The 23511-nt window shown below is 42.0% G+C and overlaps 1 protein-coding gene across 1 annotated transcript in view; it reads right to left on the reverse strand.

Annotated features, from left to right (window-relative positions):
* Positions 1–23511, reverse strand: part of LOC117868259 (amine oxidase [flavin-containing] A-like) — a 50486-nt gene that overhangs the window by 1755 nt on the left and 25220 nt on the right. Inside the window, exons 4-14 of the mRNA XM_034754081.1 lie at positions 14565–14669; positions 13222–13313; positions 10215–10356; positions 9501–9650; positions 8977–9136; positions 8060–8156; positions 6032–6085; positions 5075–5132; positions 4538–4635; positions 2639–2750; positions 497–559 (exon numbers count right to left, since the gene is read on the reverse strand). Of these exons, the coding sequence (XP_034609972.1) occupies positions 497–559; positions 2639–2750; positions 4538–4635; positions 5075–5132; positions 6032–6085; positions 8060–8156; positions 8977–9136; positions 9501–9650; positions 10215–10356; positions 13222–13313; positions 14565–14669 (1131 nt within the window). The remainder of the gene's footprint in view (positions 1–496; positions 560–2638; positions 2751–4537; positions 4636–5074; positions 5133–6031; positions 6086–8059; positions 8157–8976; positions 9137–9500; positions 9651–10214; positions 10357–13221; positions 13314–14564; positions 14670–23511) is intronic.

A 23511-nucleotide genomic window follows, 5' to 3' on the forward strand; every position in this document is an offset into this window, starting at 1 on the left:
ACATTCAGTATTAGTGTAGGGTCACCTCTGCCATGAGAGGGGAGTACAGAGCTCACTGATGTATTATATACAGCATAGGCTTCTCTTTCTTTCTAACCAAATGGGGGGTCCCAATATACCTTCTGTTGTAATTTGGTCACAATATGGAAAAGGCTGAGAACCACTGATGTAAATCAGACAACAGGCTAGGCAAGAAGGGTGGTCTTGTGGTTAAGGACCTGGACTGGGAGTCAGCAGAATCAGGTTCATTTCCTGGCTATTCCAAGACTCCCAGTAGTACCCTGGGCAATTAAATCATTCTCTGTGGGCCTTAGTTATCCATGTGCAAAATAGCGAACAATATTTTCCTCCCTCACAGGGGTATTAGGAAGATGAATTCATTCATAGTGTTAGGTGATCCGAAGCACTCATATGGCTATAAGAACTTAGCTAGGGCTAGCAACCAGAATACTGTGTTTAGCTATTGCTCTACAAATACATAGGCGATAAAGCTTGCCTCGGACTCTGGTTCAGGCATCCAGATTTCATCCTTTGAGATCTTTCCCATCTTGAACAATATCTGGAAGAAAAATGAGACCACATGAACATTCATGTTTTGCTTAATAAGCACAGGCTGGTAACATTAAATAACATGAAGAAAATGAAAGGTCAGAGAGACTTGTGCAGCTTTCCCACTTGAGAGAGTTGTCATAGGTTTCATCCCACCAGGCACAGGCGAAAAGGTCCCTGACAATCTATTACCCAGCCTGAGGAATATCAAAGTAAGTTTAATCTTGCGTCACTCATGAGACTGAAAATCTATTGGCAGTGATGCTGGCTGGATTGCCGATCACAGGGACAGGGGTGTAAATTTGTACCTCTGAAGGTTCTCGATAGTGGAGTTATCCCTTGGCTTTTTGGGGAATATAAAAATCAGTGTTTTTAAAACAAACAAAAAACCAAAGTGCTGTAACAAGGGCAGAGGTTTGCAAGGGCATAAAGTGTCTGCAGCACAATAGGTAAATGTCTTTGTAGCCACCACTGTTAAGGTGTGTAGCGGGAAAGAGAAGGAGGGGTGATCTGAAACACTTATGATTATTAAAATAATATATTAACACATCAAATGGAAGCCATGGACCCGATTCTCAGTCCCACTACGCCTCCTTTACACTGCTCTGCCAGAGTAAAGGAACAGTGTGGATAAAATATAATCTGTGCCCACTTTCAGGTCCTTTTATCCTGGGTATGTCCACACCGCTGTGTAAGCCAGCCTTCCAGTCTGGGGAGACAGACTCATGCTAACTCTGCTCTAGCTATCACACTAAAAATAGCAGTGAGGATGTTGCGACAAGGATGGTGGCCTGGGCTCGCTAGCTGAGCCCAGACCCAGGGGGTCAGGCGGACTGGGGACTCGAGTGGCTAGTCCATGCTGCCACCCATGCTGCAGGGTCCACACTGTTATTGTTAGTGTGTTAGCTCAAGCAGAGTTAGCGGGAGTCCGTCTATCTGGGCTGGGAGGCTTGCTCCCAGCTGCCGTGCAGACATACCCGGTCTGACTGAGAAGCAAGCCCCGGATGTGCTATTTGTTTGCTTGTGGTTTTTTTTTTTTTTTTTTTTTTAAACAGACTGTTCGTTGCCCAGGATTAAATTAAATTAATGGAGATATCCTATCTCCTAGAACTGGAAGGGACCTTGAAAGGTCATCGAGTCCAGCCCCCTGCCTTCACTAGCAGGACCAAGTACTGATTTTGCCCCGATCCCTAAGTGGCCCCCTCAAGGATTGAACTCACAACCGTGGGTTTAGCAGACCAATGCTCAAACCACTGAGCTATCCCTCCCCCCTTGATGGATCAACAGAACTTAGCTAAGTATTCCCTGTCAGAGAGAAGCAGAAGGGAGTGATCACTTGTACTAAAAAAGGTCAGATTTTAAGGGTCTATACCTGGAAATAATAGCTAGTGCAACAAATACATAATGAGCTAAACCAAATAATGGACTCTGCTGGAAGTTGCATGGGTATATCTGAGGGCAGAGTTGGGCTTGAGGTATTTATTTTTAGGCAGAAGACAGATTGCACAGGCTTGGATTTAATACTTCAGTGATGAATTTGGTAACATTCTGATTTGTCTGAGACTTCAACTTGTAATGCCTCAAAGGATTTCATAATATACAGAATATAGTTAAGCTTTGGCTCATGGTGTTTTGGAATCTTGCCACTGTTCATTCTAGGAGCTCTCTTTCATTAGTACAGTTACCGTAGCTAACGCTCCCAGGGTATGCTCTACACTTTGAGCTGGGCATATGATTCCCAACTCAAGGAGACCCACTTGTGCTAGCTCTCAGTGAGGGAGTAGGCTAAAAACCAAAAGTAGCTGCAGTAGCGTGGGAGGGGCTGCTAGCCCTGAGTACGTACCTAAGGTCTCTGACAGGCATGTACTTGGGGCGGCCCTGTCACTCACGCCAGGACAGTTACACTCTATTTTTAGTGCATTAGCCTCATGATGGCTAGCGTGGATATGTCTCCTCCAGCTGGGAATCTCAGCCCCAGCTCCAAATGCAGACATACTCCAAGTCCGATATTAAGATTGAAACTTCCATGAAACATCTGGCCTCTTTTGGTCTTCAATAGCCACGATCAAGGAAAAGTGGCTATCCGTACCTCTCTTGCTGCTCTCTCTCCCGCCTGCACAGCCCCCTCCATGTACCCGCTCCATTGAGTAGCGGTCTCCGTGCCAGCAAAGTAGATCCTGCCGAGGGGCTGGCGAATGGTCCTTTAAAACAAATGTAAAATGTCAAAGGCCACTAACAGAAGGCTGACAATCATTCTAAAAGCAATTATTGCTCTTGACACTAGAGCTTGTCAAGTTTCTCAAGAATTCCTAAAGGGCTGGTATGGAGAGGGAAAGAAATACATTAGGTTTTCCCTTAGAATAGCATCTTACCTGCTGCTATGTACAACATGTTACCATTAGTCAAGATAGAGCAAATCCAAGACATAAACTGATCTCTCAGAAGATGTCTCTTTTTAGTGCTTGAATAGGGAACAATCCTAAGAGGCTCCAGAAATGCACTGTGGTTAAATGGATTTATTTCCCCTATATGGCTGCTTTGCTTTTGTTCTTCCGTAACAACTGGGTATGAATGATGCCTTTGCAGGGATGGGTTGCTCTTACATTTTGAGATTCAGCAGAACTTTCCCATTTGTAGGGCTGCATGCTAAAGGCGGGTGGGGGGGGGGGGAAGAGAGAGAGATGCCTCTGTATGTAGAAGGGAAAGCTGCATCTCCCCCTTCAGGACCCTGCGCTGCTATAGTTCAGATGCTAGCTGCACAAACTCCATAAGCTTTTTGGGCAACACAGCCACAGGAATTGCACTCCCTTTTCGTAGAGGGAAAGTCTCTAGTGGTCACAGAGAAAACACTGGGTTAGACTTTAAACAGCTGCCGGAGACTAGCTCAGGCTGGGTCTACACTACCCGCCTGAATCGGCGGGTAGAAATCGACCTCTCGGGGAATCGATTTATCGCGTCCCGTTGGGACGCGACAATCGATCCCCGAATCGACGCTCTTACTCCACCAGCGGAGGGGGGAGTAAGCGCCGTCGACAGGAAGCCGCCGAGGTCGATTTTGCCACCGTCCTCACAGCGGGGTAAGTCGGCTGCGATACGTCGAATTCAGCTACGCTATTCGCGTAGCTGAATTTGCGTATCTTAAATCGACCCCCCCCCCCTGTAGTGTAGATGTAGCCTCAGACTGTGGGCAAAGCCGTAAACCTCCCCCATCACTCCACGGCACTCAGACTAATAAAATATAGCACCCACATGCTCACGGGATCCCCAGCACCCTGAAACATGAACAGGGTATTCCCCAGACGACTGGCAGCCCGTTTGAGAAAAATCTTAAAAGGGCCACAGAGTGCCCCTGCCAAGGATGTATGGGTTGGGTTGTTCCCATTATGTGCAGGAAGGAGTATCATGTTCGCAGCAAGTACTTCAGTAATAGAACTAGACTTTTAATCACTAGTAGCTGAAGTGGACCATATGGAACAAAGCAATTTTCCTGTGCTCCTAGTTAGGTGTAAGAACTGTATGTCGTCGTTTGTGGGGTTATATATAAGAATTTTACTTATATCCCTATTTATTTCTTCCCTGTGACTAACTGAATTAGCTCTGCCTGAGCCTGACCTTGCAGGTATTGAGTTAATGGCAACTTTCCCATTGATTTCAGTGGTCACAGAATCACTCTTTTAGAAAGAACTGAAGGAACATATTAAACATTTTAAGCAGCAAAAACTGGGCAGTGACCTAGTGAGAAGAGCTCTTGTATTGCTGACATAGGTCCATTAGCCTGTGTGTTCTGTTTCACTGAAGATTGTGGGTGAAATCCTGCTTCCACTGTTGTCAACAGCAAAATTCACATTGACTTCAGTGGGGCCAGGATTTCACCCATATGCTGTATGTTCAATGTGTTTTGTATGGAAAGAATATTGTAACAATTACAAAGAAGTTACCAAAACAAAAACAAACAAACAAACAAAAAGCACAATGTTATCTGGTTTACCTTCCATATTGAGACATGATGCCTGGTGGGAAGTAGGCTGTATAACATCCCCCTGAATACTGTTCTTCACTCCAGTTCTTTTCTTCATAATGCACTGGCTGTAATAGTTAACAAGACATGAAAGAAAGAACAAGCCCTTGGCTAGGATATTGGAAATAAAATAAGTAAATATTTGGCATTTAGGAAACAAAACTAGAATTATTATTTTTTTACAATACTGATACAGGACTGACACCGCATTCTGTTAATACTATCCAACAGCACAAAATGAGCAGGTTTTTACTTCTCTGGAGCATTGCTCTCCCATATAATATAGACAACTTTGACAATTCTTATCCTCTTTTCTGGTATAGAGAAAGAGTTCTTGTCTCTCTCTAGTGTTTGGGGTTCACCAGCAGCTGGGGAAGTGGGTATCATATGGCATAACCTGCATTGCTTTTGAGAACTAAAATGTAAATGTTGTCCTTGCTTCACCATTCAGAAGAAACAAGTAGTGCTACCACCATGTAAATAAAAGAACAGGCAGTGGTTTCTCACATGTAAAGCCTCTTCTGAGCCCATCACTTTGGCATACAGTTCACAGATTTTTCTCTTCCTAAACACAAATATAAACAGTGATCAGAAAACAAGTGAAAGAACCTCATTCTTTGCTGCTGTTTTTAACATTAAAATCTGTTTCAATACATGTTAAAGTTATTTTTGTATGTGCAACAGATTCCAAGTTCATACTCTTAGGCCAAATTTTCAAACACTGATGCCTAAGTGTTAAATCCTGATATCACATTTGGGAGGCTCATGCTGGACTGCATGCCATTAAATGAATGTTTGTACAGTTATCTGAGGATGCAGAGTCAAATTATACTCAGGTTCACCGGTATAAGTCTGGAATAGCTCCAATGAAGTCGATGGAATCACTCCAGATTTACAACAGGGTAGCTGAGAGCAGATTTTGACCTGTAAAATACTCAATGGTATTTTATTTATTATGAATAACAAAATAGGCTTCAAACTGGACTCTTCTTTCATATATGGTTGTGGAAACAGTACTGTTGTAGACACAGATGTTTATACATGTATGTAAATAATAATAAATGTTAGAATATTTCTGTCTGGCGTGTAGGGGAAGGACACCAAAGGTTATGTACCTCAGCATTCCCTTCATTTCACTAATGGACCAGCTATGTGAAAATGGTCAGGATGGAAGGAAGCATTTTGGAATCTTTGCAATAACCAGCCGTTGTCACAGACAAAAACAGTGCCCCAAGACTATCTATGAAAGATAATGAGCTAGTGATAACATGAAAAAACAGATAGCATGTGGACACTTTAAAATATCCTTAAACTGGATTCACTGGGGGCTGTGCCTGCTTACGCAAGCTGAGTTTGGACCTCGGAGTTTGGGGAATACTATTATCTGTAGTTACTCTATGTGTATATAAAATTATTCGGTGAAGCATCCTAAAGAACAACTCTTTGAAATTTGTAAGTTCTTACCTCTCTTCTTTGCTGACCTTTGCAAGTCTATAGGCCTTTCTTGTAAGGATAAAACTAAAGAAAAAGAGGGCATAAATATTGTGCAGTGTCAATACACAGACTGATTTACAAAGCATGGGCATAAAGTCTTTGCTTAAAAAGACTTTACAATGAGTGAGACAAACATACTACTGGTAAGTCTAATTCTTTTATCATATAAAAAGCGTAATTATCACAGAATACATTTATCCATATTCAATAGCTTCTTGCATTATATCCGGAAATGATCAGCTTGTACAAAGAGCACAGGAGTAAAGTGCTCCTTGCAGGAAGCTAACAAAACTGATTACCACGTGCTGTGCTAGCTGAAGCTTCCTAATGAGTTGTAGGTGTAACCCCAGGTACAGCACAGTACAACAACTCAATCTTAAGGTGATGGAGGCATGGACTACTGCCAAGGGAAAGTCTGGGGGAGATCTCAGAAAGGGGCCGAGCCCTTTAAAAGCAACTTCATCTACCCCTGTTAGGAACTGGTATCAAAGAGCGCTCACAGTTCTAGAAGAATCAATAGACACCCCTGTGGTGGAATTTTCACAATTGCTTTGCATTGGCCGAATTCTCCTCCCATTGCAGTGAGCAGGACAATGCCCATTGACTTCAGTGGGAACGGAATTAGGCAACACCCTGATCTTCATCCAGTGTGAGGAGAGAATCAACCAACACAACACGTGCAACCTCTCTTTCCATATCGAGATCTAAATTGGCTAAGATCGAGACCTGAGTTTCCTTGAACTGGGCTTTAGTTTTCTTGTCCCTCTAAATTCCCAGGTAGCTGCCCCTCACACAAAGCCAATAGAATTTATTTTATTAAAAGATCCATGATTAGGTCAGCTACAGGGCAATTGCAGGGGAGTGAGGCTACAGTATACACAACATATATTTTATGACAAGCAGTTTAGAAGGCTACAGTCACATTCCTATCAGTAATTGCTCTAAGATGTTTTCAGCTAGAGTCAAAATTGATTCCTGGAATAATTCCATTGACTTCCATGGAAAGGCTCCTGGAATCCTTTATATAGTTGTGCATACTAGCAAAGAGATGATCCCAACATTGATTTTAGTAGTAAGAAAAAATATTTACATTCCTGTTGTTGGCAGTAACTTGAGAGGAATGTTAGGGAGTTTCATGGTGTCCAGAACAAGGACATTTTAAAACTTTGTGTCCATAATGTTACACAATTCAAGAGGAGTGTTAGGCTCTCCCTGTATGGTACTGTACAAACAATTATTTGGTGTATATATACACAAGTGTTTTTTCAGCTTGTTTGGAAGGTTCGCCTTGGATTTAAAATGGAAACATTTTGTAAAGTTTTTTTTTAATTTATATTCACTTAATTCACTCTTTTCAAAAGCCACTAAATGCTGTTACACATTTTCCAGCTCTCCTTCCAAAATGAAATGCTAAATATTTGGCAGTTTCTCCAGAATTCTAAATCTGTCACTGAACAGCTGTGCTTTGACCGAATTACAAGATGCTGTGAGGAACAGTTCATCTCTTCGATGCATTGCAGATTCAAAACAAACAATGGCTTGTCAACTGCATTTTCAGTATTCAGCATGGCCAAAAGAGAAGGCCCAGTATAGCTGGAATAAGATGGTTGGTAAATCTGAGTAAGAGAGGTTTAATTTCTATGGGCCCAATTCTGCAAAACCCTTAAATGTGTGCTTAACTTCAACCATGGAAATAGGCACATTGGACAATGTATCTCCCTTCCCACCAGCCTCCTTGGCACTGGCCTACTTACAGCTGGTGCAAAGCCTTGCTCCAAGGAATGCAGAGGCTTGAAGGGGCTGCATAACTACTTTATCCCACACAAGAGGATGCCCAAAGACTGCAGCTGGCCCAGAGTGCCTTGCATGCATCCTCATAATGGGTGAATATCACCTATTTGCATGCTTCCCAATCCCCTTTGCATGCTTCCCAATCCCCTCTGCAAGTCCTTTCACAAGTATCTATAAATCTAGGAACATGGACTAGGGGTGCCTTACCCTATAATGGCAGGCACAGATCCACCAGGTTTGGAATCATCTAAGGTTATTGAAATTGGAGCTTCTTCGTCCTCAATAAGCATGCAGGCACAGTAATCTGCCAGGAGAAAGGAAACGGATATAACAACTGCTGAGTGCTATTTACTAGTAGTAATGAAAAAACTTCGATAAAAAGTAAATGCATAGCTGTTCTTCATTCACTGATAATACCTAGAAATCTGGAACCTTCTTCTAGCATTCTCTCTCTCCCTGTCAGTACAGTTTCCCAAACTGCGTATAGACACACATCCTAATTTGTTTTTAAATGGGGACTTTGTTGCTTTGTATGAATTTATTTGTGACTTACAGAAAGTTATGGAGACTTACTCTTATCAAATAACAGAAACGGCAAAAAAAAAAAAAAAATTCAGGCTCTAATAAAAAAGTAGCTTGCCCAAAACAACACCAGAACCCTATTCTTGGCAAGTCTACTCAGTGGAGACTCAATCTTGTACTCCTTGTAGAATTCTCAATGGGGATTACACAGAAGTAGGGTAGAAACAGAAGGGTAGGACATAACATAGGAATTGCCATAGTGGATTGGACCCCTGGTCCACCCCAGTCTAGTATCTTGCCTCTGACAGTGATCAGATGCTTCAGAGGTAGGTGCAAGAAACCCTGTGGTGGACAATGGTGGAATGACTTAGTGGCTAGTTGAAGAGATATAAATCCTCATAATATTAAAAAAATCCACCTGTTTAATGCAACAGTGGCTGTTCTGATGTTGGAAATGAAGCATCCTCACACACAAAGTTTAGGAAACAATTTTTTTTGCCCGTTCTCCAACACTTAAAGATGATAAACCCACGACTTTGAAGTTAGTGTAGCACTAAACTCCCAAGTTCTTCATTTCCCCCCCGTAGTTGATACCCACATACCCATCTTCTTCCAGAAGGCCTCTTTATAGTACATCATACATTTAATGACAGAACCCATAGGAAGACGATGAATTAACTGGTTTCTCTCTGATGGTAGTTCTGGGTTGAAATGGATCTTTGTAGTCAGGCCTGGGGGGATGGCACTAATCACATAACTGCCCTGAAACATAAGGCACTGATATATAACACACACACACACACACACACACAACTGCTATCTTAGGTATGAACAGAAATATTATTTTCCTTTATTTAAGATGACCTTTGTGGGTGCTATAATATAAAATAACACAATAAAACAAAGCAGAGAGAAGGTAGACTAATGTCAGGAGCCAATTAACAATATACTAACATGAGACCCAGTCATAAATAAATCAGTAAAGTAGATTCAAAGACTTTCAGGGGAATTGGAGAAGCACAGACACACAAATGTGTGTTGCTGATTACATTTGGCTAAGAGCTGCATTGGACATTTCCGCCCCCCCCACACTAAATGCAAACTACTATTATTTTTATTGAATTACCTCATATATCTCATGGTTTAGAGTCTCCACGATGACATTATCACCTGACTGATCAATGCGAACTACAGGACTCTCCAGTTTAACTCTGCCTTCGAGGATGTCCTTTATCCTTTCTGTAATCTGACCGGAACCCCCAACAAACTTCCGCTCCTGGAAACAAAAAACCCCACCAAGGAATCATCATTAGAGTAGAGTCTATAATAAATTCTGTTAACACATGAGAAGATCAGGGTCAGATTTTCAAGTGCACAGAGCCCACAAAAAAGGCCAGATTTTCAAGAGTTGTTTTGAGTTAACTAATCAAGTTATCCAAGTACACTTTTTACTACACTTATATTTAATTTGAAGTACACTTGCTTTGTATGCTTGAAAGACGCTCATACATTCAATGATAAATGACCATGGAAACCAAAATGGCAGATATTACAACAGCAGCAAAAAAAAAGAACTATGTTGAAAAGATGTGGGGAGGGAAGTTAAATAAATTGTCCTGATTTAACTTGAGGCCTAGATTGATTAGATGCCACATTGTACAGAGCTCCCATAGATGATAATTTGACACCTTCAAACACATATTGAACTATTGCACCGTGTAAACTGATTATTCATCTTTTCATTAACTGCAGAGAATGTGTTAAGTTTGTGCAATGGAAAGGGAACACCACACTTGTTCATTATGGTCTCAAGAAAGGAAACATGTATGACATTCTGTACCTGCCCCCCATTGGTTACGGAAAATATCCTAGTTGTCCCCCCACACAGCTTCAAGTACCACAGGAACCAGAGAGCAGAGACCTCATGTGGCTCAGAGGTAACATTGATGTTCACAAAGAGAGTAGCAAACTCTCTGGCAGTTCTGTATGCAAAATAAAAGCAAAGACAACAGGGTTAGGAAGTAGATATTAGAGCTGGGTAAAAGTTTTTGGATAATTAGTACATTCACCAAAAATGCATTTTTCAGGACCCTGAACCAAATCACAAATTCAGGTTGAACTTAATAGTTTCAGCTGAAAAAAAAAAAAATTTTTTTTTTTTTTTTGCAAATGTCAAAATGTTTTGGTTTTGACGTTTTGTTTTGGAACTACACTTTCAAAATGAAATCTGATTTCAAAACAATATTTAAAATATTTAATTGCACCTGAACAAAATGTCTGCGTTTTTTTTTTTGTTTTGGTGAGAAAAACCATAACAATTCTATTTTGGTTCAAAACAGGTTTTGTTGTTGTTGTTAGCCATTGAACTTAAATTCAATTATTCACTAAACTCTAATACATCTTACTTTGCTGTTGGCTATTAGTTTTTCATTATTATCTTTAAACAAGGTTATTACCCAAAAGCGCACAGATCATTTTTGCTCAATTCAATTTTTGGCCTGTAGAAAGGACTATTTGAATACGTTTATATGAACCTCCCTACCATTTACCCATTCTTATTTACCCTGCTTCTTAACTGGTTTCCCAGTTGCCACTATTGCCACAAAACAAATATTTTTCTCAACAGGAGATGCATTTGATAGCCAGTTAGTGGAGGTCTTCTGCCTTTCTCCTCCAGGGGGAGCTCATCAAGTACACCACTCCCATGGTTTGATACGTCCCTGGTAGTTTAAGGAGTACATTTCCAAGGCCACTCCTTACTTTCCCACATGTCACTGCAATAAATTTTATTGCCTAGTCAAATTTAAGTTCGGCAATGTACAGCAACGGCAGCAATCATAGTAAATATATAAACACAGGGACAAATTCCCTGCTGGTATAACACCACTGAACACAACATTCACCTGTATTTCACTTGTGATTTGTTACTTAGTATATACTAAGTTAGATCATTTATGAAAGATAACGAAACTTTATCTGGAAGCACTTTGACTAACAGAGAGAATCTCTATTGATTTGCTGAGGTAACCAACTTAGCAAGCTATCTCTGATCGAATATGTAACTTTTGAACTTTTACAGCCTTTTCTTCCTTTGGTTCTGAGGGTAGATTTATTTTCTTAGGCATGCACTTTACTTGCCTTTACAAGTTATTGGTGTGGATCTGAAAGCACCCAGCATGCAGAAAGATCAGTTTCCTACTTATAATACTACCATTCTGAACAGCAGCTAGGAAACTTTGATTGGTTTGAAGGGAATAAAGCAGAGAAAGTTTTGAGTTTTTGAACATATCTCAGCTCAACATTCCTATTAAGATTACAAGAATCAGCAATAGAATCCGTTTTGTTCACATTGCACAGAAGCACCGTAGCATACAGATTATTATAAATCTAGTACTGCTTATACATCTGTGAGTTATTGACTTAGAAGCAAGTCCATTTGGTGTAGAAAGGGTTGCTCAGAATTACTTGTATAGACTATAACAGTGGTTCTCAACCCATTATGGGCTGCATAAGCAGCTCTCTGTGGGTTATGTGGGCCACATCCACACATGTGTGTGTGTGTGTATGTATATATATATATACACACACACACAACCTGTATGGCCCTGGGGATATCACATGGGCCGCAGCTGTGTGCTGATTGGGCTGCGGGTTGAGAACCACTGGACGACATGCATGGGCAGACAAGTGGCTTATAAAATTAACTGTATGGAAAATATCATGCAATAATGATCAGGACAGAAACCAAGTGGCCATATTCTGTAAGACTTAGAGCAGGAGAAGGATTTGGAGAAGCACAATACCTTGAGGGAGAAAGTAGTCTGAAATCCTTGATATAGTACTAAAAAGTAGTAAGAAAGAAAAGGCAAACAGTGCTGAGCTGCCTAAATAAAAGGTACTGTACTAAATACAGAGGAGGAAGCTATTCTAGTATAGTGTAAGGGAATGGCACAACAAGGTGGGATATGTTTAATACAGTCTACCTGGTTCTGTTTGCTTTATTATAGTGAGGATTCTATGAAATGGGGAAGGAAGAGCAGACCACAACTGGAGGTGTTGACTCCACATCCATGCAGTGGTGTTTTTATTCACATAGCACCTGGAATGTGCATAGCATTTTATAGACAAGGAAAAGACAATGCCCATTTCCACAAAAGCTTACAGTCTAAGATGGTGCTGCCAGGTGCTGAACATCAGTTCTCACAGGAGATGCTCAGCTCCTTGCATGTTCAACTCTCTTAACCTGCCCTCATAGACCATCTGCTGTAAAACCCATATATCATTTTTATTTATGATGTTTGGGGTGCTCTAATTTGTCAATTTTTTTATATACCACACCACCAAAAACTACCCTAGTTGTGGCCTCACTAATGCTGAACAAAGAGAAACAATCATTTAACTTGTTTTACATGGGGACTTCTGTTGAGACAATCCAGTATCACATTTTCTGCCTTTGTGACAGCACAGCACTGTTAATGCATTCAATTTATCATCCACTATACCTTTACAACCTTCCCTCTTCCTACTGTCTACCCAATTATCCTCTATTCTTTGCTTGAGCATTCAATTATTTCTTCATAGATTAGCCACCTGGCCTTTGCCCTTACTGAATCTCATTTCAGTGATTTCAGAAACTTCTAATTTGTCAGGCTCATTCTATATTTTTAACTCTCTCCTCTGAAGTGATTACAATCCATTTTCCCTTTGTGTCATCTGAAAAACTGCAGTCTGACCTGACCCACTTGAAGTCAATAGGAGCATGATCAAGACCTCCGTAAGTGCCCTTTACACCCCATCATAGAATGTGCCAAGGAAGCTAGAGGATTTTAAAGTAAAATGTTATCTACTTGGTCCAGCAAATTTTGTCAGCCAGCTCTTTCATTGTCATTTTGTCCCATTCTGCAGCATGTGGGGCCGTCCAGGGTGCATCAGCAGGGATCTACAAATGAAGTCAAAATATTAAACTTAGTGCATAGTAGATTACTACCTAGTCATATTTAGTTTGCAGCCCCAGGCCTGCTAATATAGTGGGTCAAATTTGCTCCCACCTCCTGGTACACTGGTGTAAATCTGGACTTCCTCAATAGATACACTCTTGCAAACCCAGAGTATACCTGAGGGCAGAATGTGGCCTTTTATGAACACTGTAAAACTGAACAACACATTTAATGATGATCTGCTGCTTACAAGTCTCAACACAGGAATGCACTACTGTTTATTTGAATCTTGTCAAAAGAAAGGTATTCGAGATTTCTGGGAGAAAGCATGCAGTATGGGTACATCATAATGCATGTACCTGATCGTGCAAAACCTTACACATGTGAGTAACTTGTCCTTGTGTTAGGAAAGTTATAGATGTGTGTAAGTCTTTGCCAGATTGGCCCCCCGTTCAGTAGTAGGGTTATGGAACAGTTGACAGATATTTGAAAGTTTGGAATCCTCTGCAGGGATTTTTTTGCACAGTGGATGGTCAAGAATTTTAAAAGTTCCATTTCTGAAGCATTTACAAATTTTGATTTTAAAAATATCACCACTCTGAACTAGCCTTCTTACGCAGCTGCCCATGAACATCAATATAATCATAACAGGTATTTCTAGGGAGAGATAGTAAGCCTCCCCACCCCTTCCTCCCCGCCCCCAACTCCTGGCATGGCCTTCCTGGACCTTCCGTAGGGGTGAGCAAGTGCTAAGCACATCCGCTGCTTTGCCCTATCCTTGAGCACGTGGGCAGAGTCTTGACTTTGCCTCTTTCCCAATACATTGGATAACACAGCTGCGCCACCACAGGAGGTAGTACTCCCCTACTGGTCTGGATTAGTAACATATTGCTATTCTCCCCAAGCCAGGCAGGAATCTTACCTCTGTGATGTACAGTGCTTTTCCTGTTGCCCTGCAGCTATACCCTTTATAAAGGGTAGACTGTCTAAACACAGTCTAGTCCTCCATGGTCCAGGGTTTGACATTTTAAAAAGTCCTTTAGTAAAATAGCACATTTCAGCCTCCAATCTTTAGCCATAAAATCACTTCTACCCTTTCAGTGTACGTGCCCTGATATTGTTCAGTGTTTGTGGTTGTTGTCTGACATGCCATATGGGAATTCTGAAAGGGTTTTTCTGAACCTATTCCCTATGACACCAAGACCGATGGTGTAATCTCATAGATATATATGCAGTCCGCATTTATAGCATACCTCTTTCCCCATTTCATTCATTGTCCTCCACAGATTGTTATAATCCAGGTAAATTATGGGATTCCATACTGGAGGGAATGCACCCCGGAATGGGTAGGACTTCCCCTGAAATGCACAAATAAAGGTAACCAACTGAGGTACAACACAGAAAATGGATCAAGGCTTCGCGGCAGCACAAATTAAACAGAAATTGCAATTACCAAAGCAATATTATAATTAACATTCAACCCAAAAATTCTTTGTAAATGAATCCTGGGCAAATTTCTGCTGTGAGAAATGCTGATCAACAAGTAGGCCAGGTGACAAACAAGAAAACCAAGTTGTCTTAATTGGATCCCAAAATTCAGTTTTTGTAGCATCTGGTTTCAGATAATAGAGCAGATTTCAGCCATGCCTGAGGGCTTGTCTACACATAAAAATAATCTGGAATAAGGTAGGGTGTGACTTTAAAATAGATTAGCGATTCCTGATTAACTCCATGTATGGATGCTCTTACTCCAGAATAAGACTGTCTTAATGCACAAAATAGCCATACACCGGAAATAGCTATTCTGGAATAACTCCTCAGGAAGACAAGTCCTAAATGTTAAGTATTCCTTGCTGCTAAGCCTGTTACTGATGGTTGAAACTGAGACAATTTGGTGGTTCACACTGAGCAAGCAACCAAAAGTTTGGATAAACTCTAACGAAGCTTCAGAACTATCTGAATATCTTTGACTGCAGTCACCAATCATCAGTCACTAGGCTTAGAAACTTGGCTATATTCTTTTGTGATATGATGCATCCTGAGACAACTAGCATCAAAAAAATTCTATACTAATAACAAACCAATAAAAAAAAAAAACACAAAAAAACCACCTTCAGATGTTTTTGGCTTCAGAAAATAATTCTTGTTTATGAATACATACAAAAATGGATATGCCAGGAAACTGCTGCAGCTATACAGGCTACTTCAGATGACCCCGGGAAATAATTAAAATGAAAGTACATACAAGAAATGACATACATTTGAACAGCTGGTTCTCTTGACAGCTCTTATCTGGAGCTGGATCAACAGCCAACATTTTTTCCTCACCAAATCATTTTGAACCTGCTCCTGCTCCTATTGAAATCAATGGCAAAATTCCCACTGACTTTGTGTTGTATGGGTGTGCCCCCTCCTAACACCAAAACCGTACAAAAGGCCATTTCACCATCCGAGTTGGTGAGACTAGTAAAGAAGCCAAACCTCAAGATTTAGGGTCAAATTATGGCTGTCCTAGTGTAGATGTACTGAGATGGGAGGGTACAGGAGGCAGCTATAGTACTGCACAGGGAGGGTGGAGTGAGCTCTCCTGGCATAGCCAGTAGCATTTTATCCCTCAGTAAGGTGTAGCCATGATCCTTCTATCTCCACACAGTGACTTGAGGCCAAATGGCTGCTCTGGGATGGGATGGGGAATGTGGGCTATACCTTTGCCCCAATTGTAGCAAGAGCTGGTTAGTGAACGTGCTCTCACAGCAAATCTAGGAGGTACAGTGCCAGCTCCTGGCCCAGCTAGGTATAATGCCTGGAGCCACTGTCACCTCCTCCCACTCTCAGTGCTGCTCAGGCTCCAAAAGTCCTTAAGGTTTTGATTTTTTTTCCAAATTATGTTGAGCAATTGAAACAGGGCTCACTCCCTCTGGGTACTGATATGAAACTGGTTTAGCTCAGAGTTCTTTTGTACACATTCTCAACCATCTGGGCCACAATTTCTCCCCCATCTTTTTTAGGAGCGAGTGGGGTGGGAATTGCTGCCCATAATCTCTTCTCCACATCCCTCCAATGTGGCTGCAGTATGTGCACTTGCTGCTACTAGAATAGAATGAATGCTCCCATGAACCAGCTGCAAGGTAGTTATTCAGATCAAGACAAACTGCTTCCTCCTTCTCTTTGGGCAGCAGCTCTAAAGTGGAATTTGGAAGAGAACAAGCTGGGCTGTAGGATGGAGCAGATACAAATGGATGGAAGCTGAATCATGATGTACTGGCTAGTACAGCAGAAGTCCTAGCTTGGTAAACTTATACTATTCATAATGGATAAATGCGATAGGAAGTATAACCACAGTTATTTGATTTTTTTAAAATCTTTCTTACTGCTTTGTTTAAAAAAAAAAATTATCATACTCTGCATTTGTGGAGCTTAACTATCATTAATCAGGACTCTAGATGCCTCTCACACACATACTCTCACCATAAAACAAAGTTATTGCAACTGAAAGGCAAAGGGCAGGGTCTAAGTTCACTATCTCACTGCCTTAAAGATTAATTATTACTGAGGCTACAAAGCCAGGTATTGCAACGCAGAGGTCACAGCGAGGGAACGGGCAGAAATAAACTCTCCCTTCAGAATGAATGACAATATGAAAACTTCCCACAGCTCTATCTGCTGCACGAATAGAAGGTGGAACAAACCTTACCCAACTCTTAGCTACAGAAAGCCAAGATAGAGACAAGAAGGAGGTACTTTCTCTTTGAAAGAAGCTAAGTTTCTGTTTACTGTGTAATAAAGACCCCTTTTCACACAACCTGGCAACATGGGTACTGAACTTCCATTGGGAATGGACTAGCTAACATACAACACCTCACATTTTAAGCCTATTTTACTCAATCCCAGAAAGTGTTTGTTTGTTTGTTTAAGTGGTAGAGTCACTTTTGTGAAAGTAGTTTCAAAATAAATCCCTCCCACCACTTATTTAAACCAAGGCACCCCTTTATCAGTGTCCACTGCAAGAGCCAGATAATACTAGCTCACAGTAACTCTAGTATAGGCCTTTTCCCAAAGCAGCTCTGCCAGTGTTAGCTGTTGATTCAATTGAATTAGGCAGCAAAATGCTCAGATACTCCAAAAACCTCTGCTCTGATTTACTGCAGTTAACTCTGAACATGACAGAGAGAATCTGCACGCTCTCTAGCCATACCGGCTGCGTCTACACTAGTGTTCTCCTGCACATTTCCCACGGCTGCACTAGCCCCGGTTCAGCTCCACTGGTAAGCACACTGGTGCTAGAGCTAGTGCTGACCGGCTGCCAGTATTTTAACCACCATATAATGTAAGCCTGCTCAGAGCAAGTCTAGAAATGTTTAGCGTTATTTCTGACACTCATTTCTTCTTTTATTATCTACTATTATTGGTATTGCAGGATAGTGCCTAGGAGCCGCAGTCTCAGACCAGGACCCCATTGTGCTAGGTGCTGTACAAACACAGAACAAAAGGATAGTAGTCCCTGCCTCACAGAGCTTACGATCCAAACACTGAAATTATTGTGCTTTTATTTATTTTCTGTTGCTAAACTAAGGCAATAGCACTGGCTTGATATTGAACAGCTTTTGGTAACTGATTGGAATTTTAATGGTATTTGGGGGGCCAAATCCTGGGCCCTACAAAGTCAATGACAACATTTCTATTGACATTGGTGGGCTGAGGATTAGACTTTGGGTGAGGTGTTTGATCAGCAGCTCTGAAGACTAACTTCTTCTGCTGACCTACAGCACTGAGAGCCTGAGCAGGGAGGACCAGCTACACCAGCACAACTAACACCTATGGTGTGTGTGACTTGCCTTTGAATCCAGACAGAGCTCTGGCACAGAAGGAATGCTTCCATGCCCTACCCCGGATGTGACAAACTGGCTCTCTAAAGAAAGTAGCAGAAAGGATCACTGGGGTTCTTTATTTACTTCCTTTCACCTGCTAAACTCTAGCGATTCTAATCACAGGGGCTGGATCTTTCCCTCAGAATTACTCCATTGTTCCCCACAAAGAAAGATAGAGGTGTGGCTGGGTAGGTGTGTTGCTGGTGACTTCTACATCAATAACCTTCCTGGCCGGCCTGGACCCTATGGAGAGACATCAGGGAAGTCTGGGATCTGTAGATGGCGAAATGATGTGCTGTGTTCCGGGGGGGAGGAGGAAAGAGTCAAGCGGGATGCACCTATTACTCCCCTCAAACCAATGAATTAGAACAGTGGACAATTAATACAGCGTGAGGCTGCGTTCTTCTGTGCCAGGGAAAGCAAGTTCAGGAGGAGTTAGATCCTGGAGGAAGCAGCAGCTGGGGAAGTCCTTGACTACATGGCTCCAATGGAGCCACACTGTCAGGGAGATGGTGGGGCTGGGATTAGAGGTCCCTAAATCTGGCATGTAGACACAGGACCTCCATGCAAATGGCCTGGGCCTACTGGAGACCTCAGGAGATCTGTGGAGCATGCGCAACCGGGGGGAGGGAAGCTGCTACTTCAACCCAAAGGACCGATGCTAGGAAATCTCCAAGGGGGAAATCACTGATCTATCTATGCAGATGCTTATCCTGGTGCCCATCACTGTAGTTTCTGAACATCTTCCATCCCCATGCCACCTTCTTGCATGGGTATTTCCAGGGGAAGGGGGGAATCCAGGCTAAGTGGTTATTGACCCAAGAGTTTACATAACTGCTTTTAAAATTTGCCACATCCCAAGCAAGGCATCAGTGGAGTCTTTTTTCTTTACAGAAATGTTCATTGCAGTGAGCAAGGGCTGAAATTCTCATTTTTATACTAGTTATAATGTTCTGGGTGGATTACCTTGAACTACTGTTTCCTTAACTGAAAAGCAAATAACCTACTGGCTTGGCTCCCGTGCTAACAGTCTGGCTGCCTGACTAACCCACAGAGTTTATTTAATTTTTCTTTCCCTAGGGTGTTGAGCACTTTCCTACTGACTTTTAATCCCGCTGCCTGCTTGACTTAGTTACCTCACACCAAACAAAAGAAAACAATCAGATGCTCCACAGCTCAGTGCTTAACAAAAGCAATTTGGAGAGAAGGTCTCTGTTAGAGCTGCACTGTGCACATACAGGACTAAACGGTGGCATTTAGCCCTGGGTAGAATGCACTTTGGAGCCATCTCACCCCAAGCAAAGTTCAAGGAAATGCAATCCCATCCTGAGCTTCAAGATGTGCAAGGGAAGTGCATAGCTGCACCCACCTTGAGGATGGCACGGCCTACTCCTCCTGTATGCTGGGGCGGGGAGGGGCGGTGGGCAGAGGTGTGTGTGTGTGTTTTGAAACCTCCCCCACGCCTCCTTTGGGGAAATGTGCACCCCGGTGGTACCTAAAAGGAGCAGCCCCTGTGCTCCCTTGAATGCAGGGACTGAGACTGTCCTTGGGCCTTGCGCAATGCACACAGGTGGGGCTGGAGGGGTGGCTCCTTACGCCATCATGCCCTTCTTCCCAAGTGCTCATGCATAAGGGACAAGGACATTCAGATTTAGAATGTCTGTCGTTCCCCTTATTGGATCTGATTCTGCAGTTCACAGATCTCTACACAGACTTGCTCACACCCTCACCGGCTGCACTTTCATCTTTTATTAGGATACATCCACACTGGTAGCATGCTTCCCCGTGTATGAAAACAGACATGCTGGTTCTGCTTGAGCTAGTGCACTAAAAAGTAGCTAGGGGCAGTTTGGGCCGCGATTTGGGCTAGCTACCAAAGGATGTACCCAAAAGGTCTGGGAGGGTTTGTATTCAGGCAGCGAGCCTGAGCTGCCACCCATGCTACCCCCAGCTACACCGCTATTTTTAATGTGCTAGCTTGACCAGAGCTAGTGTGTGTCTGCGTATCCGAGTTGGGAAGCATGCTCCCACTGCAGTATAGACGTATCCTTAGTGTGGAGGAAGCAGCTCTATATAAGATACCATGCTTTACATACAATCGATTGCCATTTGCCAGAAGTTCATATGCCTTGAAAATGCTGAGTAAATGCAGCACAACCAAATTAAAAAAAAACAAAAAAAAACCTGGTTTTGTATATCAGTGTGAATGCTGCAGACAGACACAAATAGGTTGCACATTTTGTAAGAGGAGCTTCATTTAACACCACAGCAAGGCACCAACTGTTACGATTTCTAGAGGCTCCTGTTCTACTGACATGAAAGTGAAAATAGAGGATAATAGGACTTTCAAGGAAAGTAACAGATATCAGACCAAAAAAAAAAAAATAAAAAAATAACCACTGTGAACCAAATCTGTGAAGGATGAAGTCCCCCCTATTCCCCCTCATTCCTAAAACACTCTTAATGGCGATGGGGGGACAATAAATAAAGAACAGTCTTGCTGGAAAGATAGCCTAGTAGCTAAGCAAAATCTACATACCAAAACCAAATATATTTAGTGTTTCAGGATATGAACTGGCTTTTGACTCATGTTGGTTGACATGGTAACAAGTGGCGTTCTTTCTATAGAAAAAGGGAGAACAAAAAAATGGGAAAAGACAGACAGACAGCAGGTTTGGGTTTGGATTTTTCAGGTACACCGTGGCTGCAAAGGAAATCCATCTACCAGTGAAAGCTCATGGTTCTTTAAAAGTGCAATTAGTATAATACACTTTAAAAATTCCTCCCCCAGAAAGAAGTTCACAGAATGTCTTGGAGTACTTTAAATCCCTTTAGTTGCTTCCTAGCTAAATTCCCTTGCTTCTAAATTAAATGATTCCAAGCGATATCCTAGAGCAAAGCCTCCTGACTCATGTGGGAAATTGCCGAATAAAAAAAAAAAAAAAATCTCTGAATCTGTGGTGGGGCATGAATGGTTGAAACTGTCACAGCAAAGTCTAAAGCTGGCTTGGGTTTCTTGAACAATCTGTCCATTCCCCTCTCTGATCTCAGCACAGTTGGAATGTGAACTTCAGAGACAAGCACTTGGGAATGGAGCTCCCTGTTTAACCACAACTAAACAAACAGTGTGACAACCCTTAGCTGATAGAGAACCTATATTATAGTTAAAGAGAAATGTTTTCAATCTTTCCTCTGAGTGCTTTCCGTTCAAATGTGGAACTTGGTAGCAAACCCACAACTGACAATTAATTAACCTGGTAATTTACATAGCAAATATTTTCCAGATGAATAAAGGAATTTCATGCCCATAATTCTATGTATCAAATAGTCCACTGACCAACTCTACATTTTCTGGAATTTAGATTCCAGTAGTACCTACAATGTGCTAGGTGCTGTCCACACCCATGAAGACACAGCCCCTACCCTGAAGAGCTCATAATTTAAGAAGCCAAGAAACATATGAATGGGAGGGAGAGGGAGAAAACATACAAGCAATATATATATTAGGGTGACCAGACAGCAAGTGTGAAAAAACGGGACAGGGCATGGGGGTAGGGGTAATAGGAGCCTATATAAGAAAAAGACCCCCAAATCGGGACTGTCCCTATAAAACCGGGACATCTGGTCACCCTAATATATATTGCCTTGAATGCCCCTCAACCTAGTCAATATTAGGTAGCTAACTTCTTGTACGCATCACAGGAGAAATGGATTTTGAGAATGGATTCAAAGGGAGATAGTGTAGGTGTCATCTGAGAATGTGATATAACACAAAATACCAAGGGAATAAAGAAAGAGAGTAATGGATATCCCAGGGGAAAAAAGCAAGCAGTTGAGGGCTGGAATTGCGGGGAGGGAGAGAGAAATAGATCAAGCTGTCAGGTTCTGTCCTAGTGTTTATGTGCCTCCCACAAAGACAATGGGGATATCTGAGATTGATATTTCTACTGTTGGAGCTTGGGGTATGATTCCCAGCTTGAGGAGACATACTTGCACTAGCAGTCATTGAGCTAGTGCACTAAAAATAGAATGCAACCACCGCAGTGCAAGTGGCAGGAGGGGCTAGCCACCCTGATTATGTGCCTGTCAGAGACTCATGGTATGTACTTGGGGTAACTAGCCCATCTTGCCACTCTCACAGCCACAGCTACATTCTATTGTTAGCACGCTAGCTCGATGAGAGCTAGCACAAATATGTCTCCTTGAGCTGGGAATCACATTCCCAGCTCCAAGTGTAGATGAACCCAAGGTTACATGAGACAACCAGTTATGGGTGGGATCTTTGTGCTACAGTGCAACACTGAATGATGATACACTGAAGGAGGACGAGGAGGAAGGGGAACCACTGATAGAGAAAGGAAGCAGCTTCTGATTGTTTTCTCTTTCCAGCCCCTGGAATAGCAATCCTACTGGAGAAAAGGAGGCTTTATTTATTTAGCACCTAAGGCAGTTGGCATGTTAAGAACTTAATCTGCTTTCTGTTGCTCTGTTCTGAGATTTCAGGAGCCTCACATATAGAAGAAAGGTAGCTCAGCAGGATTGCAAGGCCAAATCCAGGACTAGCCCTCAGCATGTAGGGTAGTTGACAAACTTGTAATTCTGCTTCTTATTCAGGAACACACTTCTACAACAAAGAAAGCTTATGGGAGAAGCATGGCCATTAGCTAAAGCACGCATAATGAAACCTGGGACAAAGAAATCTGGATCTACAGTGTCAAAATGGATTTAAGATATGAATTCATGTATCCTATTAGAGGCTCTTAGCACACAGAGGACAGGCAGAGCCATTTAAGAAGCAAAGGGGCCCATATTTGAGTTTAAATTAAACACAGTAGGCTAGATGGTCAAATAGTGCCATCAGCATAGCTTGATTGAAGTCAGTGGAGCTACACCAATTTACAGAGGCTGAAAATCTGGTCCAATTTATTTTGTAAGCACTGTAACAGAAGTGGAGCTGCTATGTAATAACCTAAGAATATTGAGATGTAATAATGCTATAAATACTGTAGGAACTGATATGGAATAATCTAAGAATATTGAGATGACAATTTTAGGAAGACTGTATGTGAGCTGCTCAGTGAGGGGAAGTTATTGTGCAATTGGGTTAAGACTTTCCTGTATGAATGTACTGAGCTAACTTAAGTGGGGACTGGGGAGAAAAATAAATAGGAAGAAGACAATGGCCCAGATATGGACACTCCAGCACACACTTGCAAGGCAATGGGCAAAGCTATCTACTTCAAGGACTTTGAATCCTTCTCCAACAAAGTTGCAAGCCTTTTTCTGCCAAGACTAGGAATTAATAGATCAAAGAGCTACAAACAGTTAACAG

The sequence above is a fragment of the Trachemys scripta genome, chromosome 1 (genome assembly GCF_013100865.1).
Source record: "Trachemys scripta elegans isolate TJP31775 chromosome 1, CAS_Tse_1.0, whole genome shotgun sequence".
NCBI lineage: Eukaryota > Metazoa > Chordata > Testudines > Emydidae > Trachemys > Trachemys scripta.